Raw genomic sequence first — 11,787 nt, 5'->3', positions numbered from 1 at the left:
CGAGATGGAGATCATGCAAATGCTCCTCACATGTGGTCCAGCTGATGTCCCAGGCACCACCACCCTGCGTTGGGCTCTCTTCTCCCCATGGACAGGGTCCTCCCATTCACCAGTACCCAGTTCACAGTTTTGGAAATGTAGAGATTAGCTAAGTCCACCAGACCCCACATCGCTGTTATCCTTGGCCACAACCCACTCTGTGCACCCTCCCCACTGAGCCCCAGAAACCCTCCTTCCATGGCCCCCACTCTCCAAATCATTCTCTGAGCACATGGCTCCCCTTCCCTTCCGTGACCCGGCCCTCCACAGACTTTGCCCACTGCATTTCATCTCTTCTTGCTCTGCTTCCCAAACCTAACTTACCTACCACCCCCAATCCTGCTTCTCCCACGGTGCCCGACAAGACAGGGTCCCATTATCCCCATGGCTGCCCAGAGCCCTGGTCATCACCTCCCTCCATGCCACAGGACGAGCTGCAAGCCTTGTTAGCTCTAACCCCATGACGTCCCACGCAACCTCCACGTCTATCTCTATGGTCCCACCTTGACCTGGTCTGGGCCGCCACTGAAGGCCTCCTGGGATATTTTCCCTCCCTTTTTCTCCATTCTCTGCACTAAAGCCAGGGTGCAAAACGGGACGCATCATCACCCTCTCTATGCACAACCAATACACACAGTCGCTTGCTGGCTTCCTGCTGTCCTCAGGATAGCCTTGCAAGGCCCCAGCTCTGGTCACCTCCCTGGCCTCGATGTCTCCACACCTACTCTAGCTGCTCAAGAGCCCTTAATCTGCAAACTCTTACACCCTCTGGCCCCCTGGCCTTTGTGTGTAGCTAGCTAATTTCGTGATGGAAGGAGCTGAGATGTACAATCCTGGAGGTTTTTTCCATCTCCCCACAAATGAGCTCAGTCTCTGGATGGTGGCACCAGCTCTGTCTACCGAGGGTTGTAGACATGTGGGTCTCTTCCAGTCTGAGAGGACAGGGAGGGGAGTTGTGGGGTGGGAGAGACCAACCAGTGACAAGGACAACAGTAACGACAGTGACCTAACATTTATTCAGCTCATACCATGGGCCAGGCACTATCCCAAGTGCTTCCCATGGATTAATGCTTTTTTTTTCTTCTTCTCAAATCCATGTTATTTTTTATTGAGGTTTAACAAACCTAGAGAAAAATACAAAATCGTAAGTGAAGAACTCAATGAAGCTTCACAAAGGGAACACACAAGTGAAACCAGCACCCGGATCAAAAGTGAACATGCCCAGCACCCCAGGAGCCCCGCTCCTGCCCCCTTCGGTCTCTAGCTTCCAGAAGGATACCCGCTATCCCAGCTTCTAATACCATTCGTTCACATGGCCCATGTTTGCAGTGCAAATAAGTGAAATCACACAATCTACGTTGTTTTGTGCCTGGCTTCTTATGTCCGCCGTTCTGTTCGTGTCTGACACCATGACATCTCATGACGTCGCAGCATGTCGGTGTCGTCAGCTCTTTCTCATGGCTGTGCAGCATTCCAGGGTATGAATAAATATTCACGCATACCATTTAGACGGGCATTCAGTTGTTCCTGATTCTTGGCCATTATGCATAGTGCTATCAACACTTTGTCCACATCTTTTGGTTGGACACGTGCACTCATTTGGCACCACAGAGTCCTAGGATAAGCATGTTAACTCCAGTGGATTCTGCCAGTTTCCCACCAGCTGTAGAAGAGAGTCCTGCATTAAGTCTTCACCTGCACAACAGCCCGTGGCACGCGATGTGGTGGACAGCTGTCTCCACCTCGCTCGGCAAGCTCCCCGCTGTGTGACGCTGGGGCCGGCCTCTTCTACTTCCCGTCCCAGCCCCTGAACTTCACCAATCAGAGGCACCTGCCTAGGAGTCTGTGTCTTCAAGGAAGGCCGGCAGGGTCTGCGGCCCTGGGGTCCAGGGTTGGCAGTGTCGGTGATAATTTCCGGAGGACTTTTTTTCCTTGTGTCCTGGTCACCTTGGTTTTGGGCTTTCCACCTTCCTTTTGAACCTGTGAGAGCTTCCCCATAGCCCTTTAGGAAGCTACTGGGTAGGTTCTACTGTTTGCAACCAAGAAGCTCGACTGATTCAAGGGAGCTATTTTATTCCCATCTCACAGATGAGGAACCTGCACAGAGAGGTTATGTATTTTGCCGAAGGTCACACAGCTGACCTGCTGGAGCCAGGACTCAAAACGAAGTTTATACCCCATTTAGGGCTTTCTGTCTATGTCTCATACACTATTCCTACAACTTGAAGCAGGCAGCTAAGTGACTCACTCGGAGTCACACAGTGAGTCACGAAGTCAGGCCCCGTGACTCCCACCCCACAGAGCTTCCGGCCCTGAAACCTGGAGTGAGCGTGGAGCTTCGGCACACTGAGAGGGAAACGGGAACGTGCATTCAAGCATCGAGCCCTCATTTACTGACTGACAGCTAACGGGGGTCAGGCACTGTGCTGGATACCAGCAGAACAACAGCAGTAAATAGTGAAAAAAGCAGAGGAGACATTACACAGGCTGTCCTGTCAGGTGACAGGTGCCGAGAAGGACAAAGCGGGGGGAGGGGGAGGGAGTGACTGGGAAAGCAGGCGGCGGAGGGGGGGGTCCTCTGAAGACATTTGAGCAGAGGCTCTCCCGAAGTGAGGGAGACCAGAAGACCGGCCGCGGGGAGGCGAGGGTGAAGGCCCCGCGGCGGCAGCGAGCCCGGCATGTTCACGGAACCGTGAAGGCCAGGATGGTCGGAGCAGGGAAGTCAGACGGGGCGGCAGGAGAGGAGGACAGAAAGCCAGGTGGGGGCACCGAGGCAGGGCCATGTGTCTTGTTCTGAGGCTAGCAGGAAGCCTTTGGAAGGTTTTAAACACTGCAAGGCAGGGCTGTGGTCTGATGAAGGCTTCAGAAGGTTCAGTCTGGCTGCTGGGTGATAAAACAGGCCATGAGGAGGCAAAGGGGGGGTAGAGCAACAGCAGAGGGGCTGCGATGGTGTCCAGGAAGGGGATGGGGGGGACGTGGGGGTGACATGCGGGTTCCAGGACAATCAGTTGGTTATCAGACAGTATCTGCGACTGGTGGGCAGTGGGCTCCCAGGGAGGGGGCTTAACCCTGGGGGCTCTGAAGGGGTGAGAACATAGGGGCTGGGCCACCTGAGGCTTCAACCAGGGACAAGGCTGGGGACTGCAGTTTCAGAACAAAGGCACCACCTCTGAGGACACATGGGAGCTAGAGGTCACTGGGAGGCCAGGGGAGCCCAGCCCGGCCTTGGGTCCGTGGCCTTTCTGGGGCCACAGGAGCCCAGAGCAGCTCCGCAGGGCTGGGCTGGGGGCTGGGGGCTGGGGGCTGGGAGTGAGGTATGACCCCGAGCCCTGCAGCTCCGGTGCACCTGACAGGGAGGCCCCCTCTGGGCTGTCAACCTGAGCCAGGTGCTGCTCGGTGCCAGGGAGCATCACTGTGGCGCTTGCCTGTTTGGCATAGACTTTGGACCTTGGGATTTCCTTCCAAAGCTGTTACATCGTCATGCACTTAAACAGCTGATGGGTTGGGCACAGGAGGGCCCAGCTGCTGGAGAGGAAGCAGGAGGAGGCTGGGACATTCAGGAGGGGAATTTCAGCAGAAAAGGCCCCAAAGTGCCCCAGGCCAGCATCGGGGTGGGAGCCTCCTCCCAGGGGATGGGTGCCGGGGAAGCAGCCGGCATACCTCCCAGCCACACAAAGGAAGCTCCAGGAAAGCTGGCTAAGCAGCTGACAGTTCAAATAGTAGCTTGTCTCAGTTTCCCGAGCAAGGAAGGATTACTTCCCCGGCTATACGTGTCGCCGCCACCTCAGCCTGGCATGAGGCAGCTACCTCATGCCAGGCTGCCCGAGCGAGAGTCGTGTGGCGGGCGGCCAGCTGGGCACTACCCAGAGGCTTGGGGAGGAGTCAAAGGAAGGGCATTCAGGGCCCAGTGCTCAGGACCAAGAGGCTGGAGGAGAGCTTCACGCCCAGTCTGCCCAGGGCAAAAGTAGTGGTCTCTGGCCGTGGGGCGTGCCTTGGCTTTGTGGCTGTCTCTTGGCCTCCAGCCTCACTGCGGGCTTGTGAGGGTCCAGAGATGGGGTGTGGGAAGGCCCCCTCCCATGGCACTGCCCCACGTTGGAGGAGGCACGCTGACTCACCAAGCCACACAGGCAAACCCAGGGGCTCATCTTGGCTGCACCCAGGCTGGTAAAGAAGTGGCTGCCTCCTGGGTTTTCTCTTCTGTTGCCTCCGAAGAGGCAGGGTCCTTCCTGGTCAAGGCCAACATGGACAACCAGTAACACCCCCACTCCCTGTCTGGTACCTCCACTCTGATCGGTCAGTGCCTGAGCCATGCTGGTGGGCAAATATTTTGAGGATCACCTCAATCTGGAGGACCAGTGAACCCCAGTCCTTGAGAAATCTACCTGTTCAACCTGCCCTCTTGAAGCTGTGGCCCAATCCTAGGAGGCAGAGGAGGGCATCCCTGTTCCTAAGGCTCTCAGGAGGCCAGGCTGATGTCAGAGTTGAACAATGTAAGATTTGCTCTAGCAAAGGCCCAAAGATCCCAATTCTCATGGGAAGCAGCCAGGCCTGCTTGACCAGAGGCCCTCACCCCAGTCCTGGCCAAACAGACTCCTTCCACTGTGCCTGCAGCACCGCTCACCTTCCTGCTGACTGGGGGTTCCAGGCCGTGTCTCCCACACTTCACGTCCTACCGATCAGAGAAGCTTGCTCCTCATTTTAAGAAAAGTTTTGCTTTCCAGAGCCTCCCCACTTCTGCTACCACTTTATCCAGTGGAGGCCTCTGGATATGAGCCTGGCCTCACTGGTGGGGCCAGGCCAGCCGCCTGTCTTGGGAGGCCCACCCTGGCTCGCCTCCCGCCTTCTGTCATCTTCCCTCCCAGCACCACCAAACCTCCTGGCTTCCCGCATCTTCTGCCACTCCCTCTGCTAAACGCCCCCGGGGTGATGGCAGCCAGTTTAGGGGGCCCTCCATGGTCTACGGCAGTTCTCTCAGTTAACCCTCACAACGCTGAGGCAGGAGTACCTGGTTCCTGCTTTTCTGGCTGCAGACGCTGACCTTCTGCAGGCTCTGTGCGTCCCAGAGTGGGGCTATGACCCACACTCCTACATGACCGCCTTGCCACTTCGCTAGAACCACCCTTCAAGTTCCCTCGCTGTGTTGACTCACTTGGGGACAACTGCGAGCTCAGAGGCCATGTCTTCTTAGTCCCCAACCCCTTGGTCTCTCCCACTGAAGGCCCCTCCCTTGACGTGAGGTTGCTCCACTCTCTCCTCTCCCTTCCCCTGCCCACGGCTGTGTCCTCACCCTCCCGTCATCTCTCGGCCACATTGCTCGCCCCCACAGCTTCAGCCCATTTCCTCTCCTGGCCACTCCCAGGCTCCCAGCTGGCTGGTGGACGTCTGCCCCAGCTACTCTCAGGCAACTCCAATCTAACGTGTCCACATCCGAACTCTGGCTCTCTCTTCCTCCCAAACCACCTCCTCCTCTCTCAAGTAACACCTTTGCCGGTCCTCCCGTCACTTGGGTTCCTCAGTCATCAGCTTTGCCTTTCTCCTCTCCCTCAGCCTTCACAGGCCTTCACCTGGTCCCTCCCCTCCCGCTACTCCCAACGCTACTGCCCTGGTTCTCCTTCCCAAAGGACTAAGCACAGGGCCCCGGAGAGCACAAGCTACATGTTCTCGTAAGAGGGAACCGCTGTTTCCCTCAGCCCTCACTCACTCACCAGTTCCTGACTGAGCAGCATGCACCAGGCGCTGTCCACACAGCACCGAACGAGGGGTGAACCCCGCCCCTGGGGGGCATACATCCTAGCGGGGGACAGACAGTAGTTACAATCCAAATATACAGCATGCTGGAGTGCCATGGAAAAACAAAGTGCAGCGCTGGGGTAGGGAGGCAGAAGTAGGGGAGCTCCTTTATGTGGGGTGGTCTGAGAGGCCCCTCCTCTGTCCAGGGGGTGGCATGGCTGTAACAGGCTAAGGCCAATCACCAAGGTCAAAAAGAACGTAACTCTTTCAGAAAGAGAACACTCTTGGTTTTGGTAATAAAAATCCAGGGACTTTATTTCTTAATCCTTTAAATTGGAAACACTTGTTGCTATCAGAGGTAGGGGCTTCGTGGTTTGTGGGAACAGGGTGGGAATCTGGCTAACAGCCTTCGGTTACCTTAAATTTTGAACTACATGAATATATTTCCTTTTAAAAACATTGATTCACTGAAATAGGAAAGAATGTGCAGTCTTTTGGAAAAGATTAATCATTTCCATGGAACTATTTCCTTAAAGGGGGCCTGTCTGCATATCTGCCGACGGCTGACAGAACACAGTAGATGGGAGCTTTTCTGTGCTCCACACAGAGCAAAGTCTCGAGCAGGGGGACAGCCACTTGGCAGCCTGTGAGCATGGGCCAGGTGGCACATGGGTGTGTGTGGGCACTTGACTAACCGTGCGCAGTGAGACAGGCAACCCGGGAGGCAGGGCAGAACGCATGGGAAGCTGAAGAGCAGGGCGCTCGCTGGGAGCTGACAACACCTCTGGGTTGCTCTCATACTTAAGTGGCTCTCCATCCTGGCTATCACATTCACTCCCAGTTTTATCTTCAGGCACCACTGATGCATCCTATTTGGAAAGCCATAGACAGATGGCTATACTAAGGAAACCCCCTCAGACTGGTTCAGGGGTGCCTGGGTGGATCAATCAGTTGAGGGTCCAACTCTTGGTTTCGGCTTGGGTCGTGATCTCAAGCCTCGAGTTGGGCTCCCCACTGGGCAGGGAGTCTGCTTCTCTCTCTCTCCCCACCCCCAGCCCTCCCCCTGCTTGTGCTCTCTCTCTCTAAAGTAAATAAATCAATCTTGGGGACGGGGAGGCTGATCCACAAGACAGGATTTAGCCGGCATGCTCCCCTGGTTTTCTGGTGGAGCTGGGGCCAGAGCACTTCGCTAGGGTGGCTCCACGGAAGTGGGGGTGGGGGCGGGGAAGGGCTGGCTCTGTAAGTGGCAGAGGCCTGAATAACAGGGACTTGAGAAGACTCAAGATATCCCAACTTAATCCTCAATGTAACAAGCACAGGGCTATGACCAGGCCAAGAGGAAAGGTAAGGAATTAGGTGCCCTGTATGGATGAACATCTGTGTCCCCCAGATTCTGATACTGAAGTCTAATCCCCAATGTGATGGTATTTGGAGGGGCGCCTTTGGTAGGTCATTAGATTTGGATGAGGTCATGGGGGTGGAGTCCCATAATGGGACTGGCACCCTTATAAGGGGATGAAGAACCCAGAACTTTCTCGGCCACGTGAGGACGTAGCAAGAAGACGGCAGTCTACGGAATAGGAAGCAGGTTCTCACTAGACATCAAATCTGCTGGCATCCTGATCTTGATCAGACCGCAGAACTGTGAGGAATGTTTGTTCAACCACCCAGTCTAAGGTCTTTTTGTTACAGCAGCTTGAACTAAGGCTGTTTAGAGCATGGCCAGAAGGGCATGATGGGGGCTGCTAGCGGTGGGAAATGGGCTCTTGTCTTTTAAATATTCCATATAACACAGTCACCAACTCCAGTCACTACAAATTCAGACTGCCAGTCACTCAGTGTGGGCACTCAGAGGTCCTCAGCAGAGACAAGATCAGGAAGCTGAGCCTGACATGCACCAGGCACTTAGAAGCAGCATAACAGAAGAATTTCAGATTTTAATTAGGGGCAGTGAGCACTGGAAACCCAGTATTCTGTCCCATTTCAGGAAACCCTCAGTGTAAACCGTCCGGAGCCAGGGACTCCCAAATTTAGGTCCAGTCCCTATTTTCATAACTCACATCTCTCAAGCAGCACAATCTGTATCCTTCTTCAAAAAAGGCATACAATTTCCTTTCAGTTAAAAAAGAAAAGTTTATGGTTTTGCTGGTAGCAGATTAGAGATCTAGCTGGATTTGCAGGCAACTTCAAGTAGTTAGTGAACAATTATTGTGGTTTGTCCAAAGAGATGGAGTTTTCCAAATAAAAAAGCAGGCTGGGGGCACCTGGGTGGCTCAGTTGTTAAGCGTCTGCCTTCAGCTCAGGGCATGATCTCAGGGTCCTGGGACCGAGCCCCGCATCAGGCTCCCTGCTTGTTGGAGGGCCTGCTTCTCCCTCTCCCGCTCCCCCTGCTTGTGTTCCCTGTCTCTCTCTCTGTCAAATAAATAAATAAAATCTTAAAAAAAAAAAAAAAAGCAAAGCAGGCTGAAGTTTTAGGCCACTTTTAGAGGCAGTTTGAGGGATGTGATTGGGATGCTGACTTGCTGGGGGTCTATGGGACCAGTCAGTGGTTTGTGGGAACAGGGCAGAAAGCAACGGTCTCTGGCAGCTAAGAACACTGGAAGGTTGTCCCGGGCAATGCAGGGCACCCAGCTGTCCTGAAGTAATACATGAAACCACAAAACAAAGAAATAAACTCAAGAAAAGTGACTAGGCTCTAGCTTTGTGACTCTCAATACAACACCTAACACTCTGGGCTGCTGTCCCCTCATCAGTCCAGCACAGAGGGCCTCCAGCTCTCGCCCTCTATGACACCGTCACTGGTCCCGTGAGCAAACTGGCTCGGTTTGATCAGGGTTTGTAAGAAGCTACTAACCTCCCTCAGACTCGGTTTCCTTATCTGTAACAAAGAGGATAAAATTGGGAGAAGCCATTGCTGAGCAGTGAAAGAAAATGGACTTTGGATTTAGGCAAGCAGAGTCTCAATTCTTAGCCCTGTGTAACCAAAAGCAGGTGACTTGACCTCTCTGAGTCTTACTTTCTTCACCTGCAAAATGAAGACAATAATGTCTGTTATAAGGGCTGTGGAAGGATCCTGCTCACACTGCCTTCCAGTACGTGCAAAGTAAACATCAGTCTTCTTCCTTCTTTCTTATTCCACATTTAGCAAATGTGCAAGAGGGATGTGAATGCCCTGAAATGTCTGTTAAAAAAAAATTAAACCCTTCAAAGAATGCTATCAGCGGTGACATCAGATAGAGTGACCTCCATCTCTCTCTTCCAACAGAAGAGAGCCTACCTTCTGATCAGCACACTCGCCTCCGAGGCTACCAGGGAGGGCCTGAAAGAGTGAGGACAAGAGGCCGCAGGGAGCACTGGGCACCAAGCACAGAAGCACGGTGGTCCCGCGGGCGCCGTCTCAGATGGGCTCTGCAGCAGCAGCAGACTTGGGCGAAGAGCCTGGGCCCCCGGCCAGCAGGCACGAGAAACCCCCGAACCGGGAGACTGCTGTGACGGTGCGGTGAGCTCCCCAAGGCCCTGAGACCGGCACCCGAGGTGGTGCTGGAAGAGGCACCACTCTAAGGCGCAGTCTGAGCTCTAAGTTACCCACAGAAAGAAAGATTCTCATCACGTGTAAAAACCCACAGCTTTCCAAAGCCAGTCACCTGGTGGGGAACAGCGTGGGCCCATAAGCAGAGCTCAGGGAGGGACTGCTCCCACACTAGGGAGAAGACGCGGCGCTGCCACCAGTCTTGGCCGGCACGCTTCCCGTGTCCCCAGCCTTCCCAGTGCCAGTTCTAGAACAAGTGATCCCAGCTCAGGCCCTCCTGCTCCACAAGCGGGTGTAGATGGCAGTGGCTTTCCTGTATGGAGAAAATTCATCATTTATAACACAGCAACTGACCCATCTGCTCCTCATGAGAAGAATGTATTTAAACCTGGAAAGAGTCATAATTCTGAGATATTCCACATGTCAGCTTTGCCCTCCACAGACGCAGGGCTTCTCCCCTTTGATAAGGGACCTTGTGGCTGAGCTGGAGAAACAGCCGTGGGGAAGGGGGTGCTCTCCCTACCAGCATGTATCAGGTTCATGATCTGGATCAAGTCCTGTGCAAACAGAGCTAGGACTGTGACAGTGAGGGAAACATATTCCGTAGGTGGTGGGAACCAGGAAACTTGCCTAGACGAAAGGACTCTGGGCATGACAACCCTAGTAGAGCCAGGAGGCAACTCTCTGGTTCTCATCAAACTCTGCCCTTGTTTGCCACTCACCACATACCCTAATCTGAAGGGTCGGCCCTGTTCTAGCTATGGCACCTCGTTAGCAAGAGTGAATGCTATAGGACCTCAGAAGCATGGCGGTGCTAAGGATGAAGACTCTAGGCAGAGAATGTCCTAGTGGTGGGTTCTAGGAAGCAGGTGGACCCCCAGACAGTGCCCAGTCCCTGGGAGTGGCTACATGCGGGAGGTAAAGGTACGAGTGGCTCGGGCACGTGGAGCCCCACGGAGTAAGCCGGGGGCCCCCCCACATCTGCAGTGGCCACATGTATCAGAGGCCGGCAGGCGGCACATGTGAGAACCAAGCCCACGCTAGCCGTGAACCCGGGACGCCCCCCCGGCCCCGACTCCACGGCAGCAGGGGGCAGGGCCCAGGGCCTGACCCTTCTAAGTCTCAGAGTGGGGTCTGCGGCAGGACTGGCTTGGCTTGCTTCAAGGATTGCAGTTCAGTAGCCGTGGGCCCTCAGACAAACTGGGACAGGTTGGGGACTTTGATGTTGAGATCACCAATGTTGATGTTCCGAGGAATCTCCGGCAGATTGATGTTTTTCACAGCAGACACGGCCCGGGCAGGGGCTGCTGAAAGGCCACCCTGAGGAGAAATGGGAAGGGGCATGAGACACACACTCAGTGTCATCTCCCTAATGCTTAGAAACACAAGCGACGGAGACCTGGAAAGCGTCCACACTGCACACACACAATGCGTGTTTTGATTTTTCGTCCTTATTCCTCAAAGGTAGCCAACACGACGATCTCGAGGCTGACGGGAGCCATGGGGTAGGGACCTGCGCTCTGTGCTCCCGGAGGGGCTGTGGCTTACGCAGTGTTGTAGCCCCAGCACCTAACAGTGCCCAGAACACTGCAGGTGCTTTGCTGCAATAACCTGAGATGGTTCAACCGAGTCATAGTATTGGGGGCCCTTTTCAGGCTCCAAGACAAAACCCTTCCTGAAGAGGCTGACTCTTAGAGACAAGTGCAATCACAGGGAAACTCTTACAAGGAAAAGGAAAGTCAGAGCTTAGGGCAACTGCTTGCCAACGAACACTGTGAGATGGGAAAGAGCTGGCTTTGGAAATGTCATGTGGCAGCAAGATGGGAGGAAGGACATGGGTCTGATGTACCCACGGCCACGGAAGGGCTGGTAACAAACACAGAGGAAGGCGGCCACGGTCGGTGCTCCCCTCTGGCTCACCTGCAGTGCGCAGAGAAGGGGAGAAGCCGACAAGACTCTCAGAACCATTTCCTCCTTACCGACTGCTTTCAGGAGACTGACTCCAGTTCTACTCTTGCCCAGCACGTCTCCATTCTTCTGCTTTCCAAACCCCTTGCCTCTGACTCACTTACTATTCCTGGAAGCTTCCCGGCCTGCCTCCCTCAAAGAACTGTCGTGCCACTCTAGCTGTGGTCTGGAAAAGCTTCTTCAGCAGGACCGCCAGACCTCACAGACAGAGGAATTCCTGGTTTTGCAAGATCAAGTTCTGTTACAAGGAGCAATGAAGCTCTTGAAGACGCTCAGCTCATTAACGAGGTAACTTATTCTGCTATTTCTGCCACATGTGAAGGTGTATGCCTGGAGCCTCTACTCTCCAGGAAGGCTGATGGAGGTGATGGAGAGACCTCAGAGGGGTAGGACAGAAGTAACTGTGAACATTTTCTTTTTTTTTTTAAAGTAATCTCTATGCCCAACGTGGGGCTTGAACTCACAACCCCAAGATCAGGAGTCACACACTCCACCGACTGAGCCAGCCAGGTGCCCCGACT

At 54.3% G+C, this 11,787-nt stretch overlaps 1 protein-coding gene across 4 annotated transcripts in view; it reads right to left on the bottom strand.

Annotated features, from left to right (window-relative positions):
• Positions 1-1,036: 1,036 nt before the first annotated feature.
• The window catches only part of AP3S2 (adaptor related protein complex 3 subunit sigma 2), a 63,048-nt gene continuing 52,297 nt past the window's right edge, over positions 1,037-11,787 (bottom strand). For 3 of the 4 annotated variants that reach the window (XM_078078878.1, XM_036069925.2, XM_036069924.2), the window contains one exon: positions 1,037-10,618. In XM_078078878.1, the coding sequence (XP_077935004.1) occupies positions 10,490-10,618 (129 nt within the window). In that variant the 3' untranslated portion in view covers positions 1,037-10,489. The remainder of the gene's footprint in view (positions 10,619-11,787) is intronic. The other variant, XR_013450256.1, reaches the window with a different exon arrangement.

This window comes from Halichoerus grypus, chromosome 8 (assembly GCF_964656455.1).
Source record: "Halichoerus grypus chromosome 8, mHalGry1.hap1.1, whole genome shotgun sequence".
Lineage (NCBI taxonomy): Eukaryota > Metazoa > Chordata > Mammalia > Carnivora > Phocidae > Halichoerus > Halichoerus grypus.
Note: the sequence above shows the minus strand (reverse complement) of the source record. Positions and strands in the feature narration are given on the sequence as shown.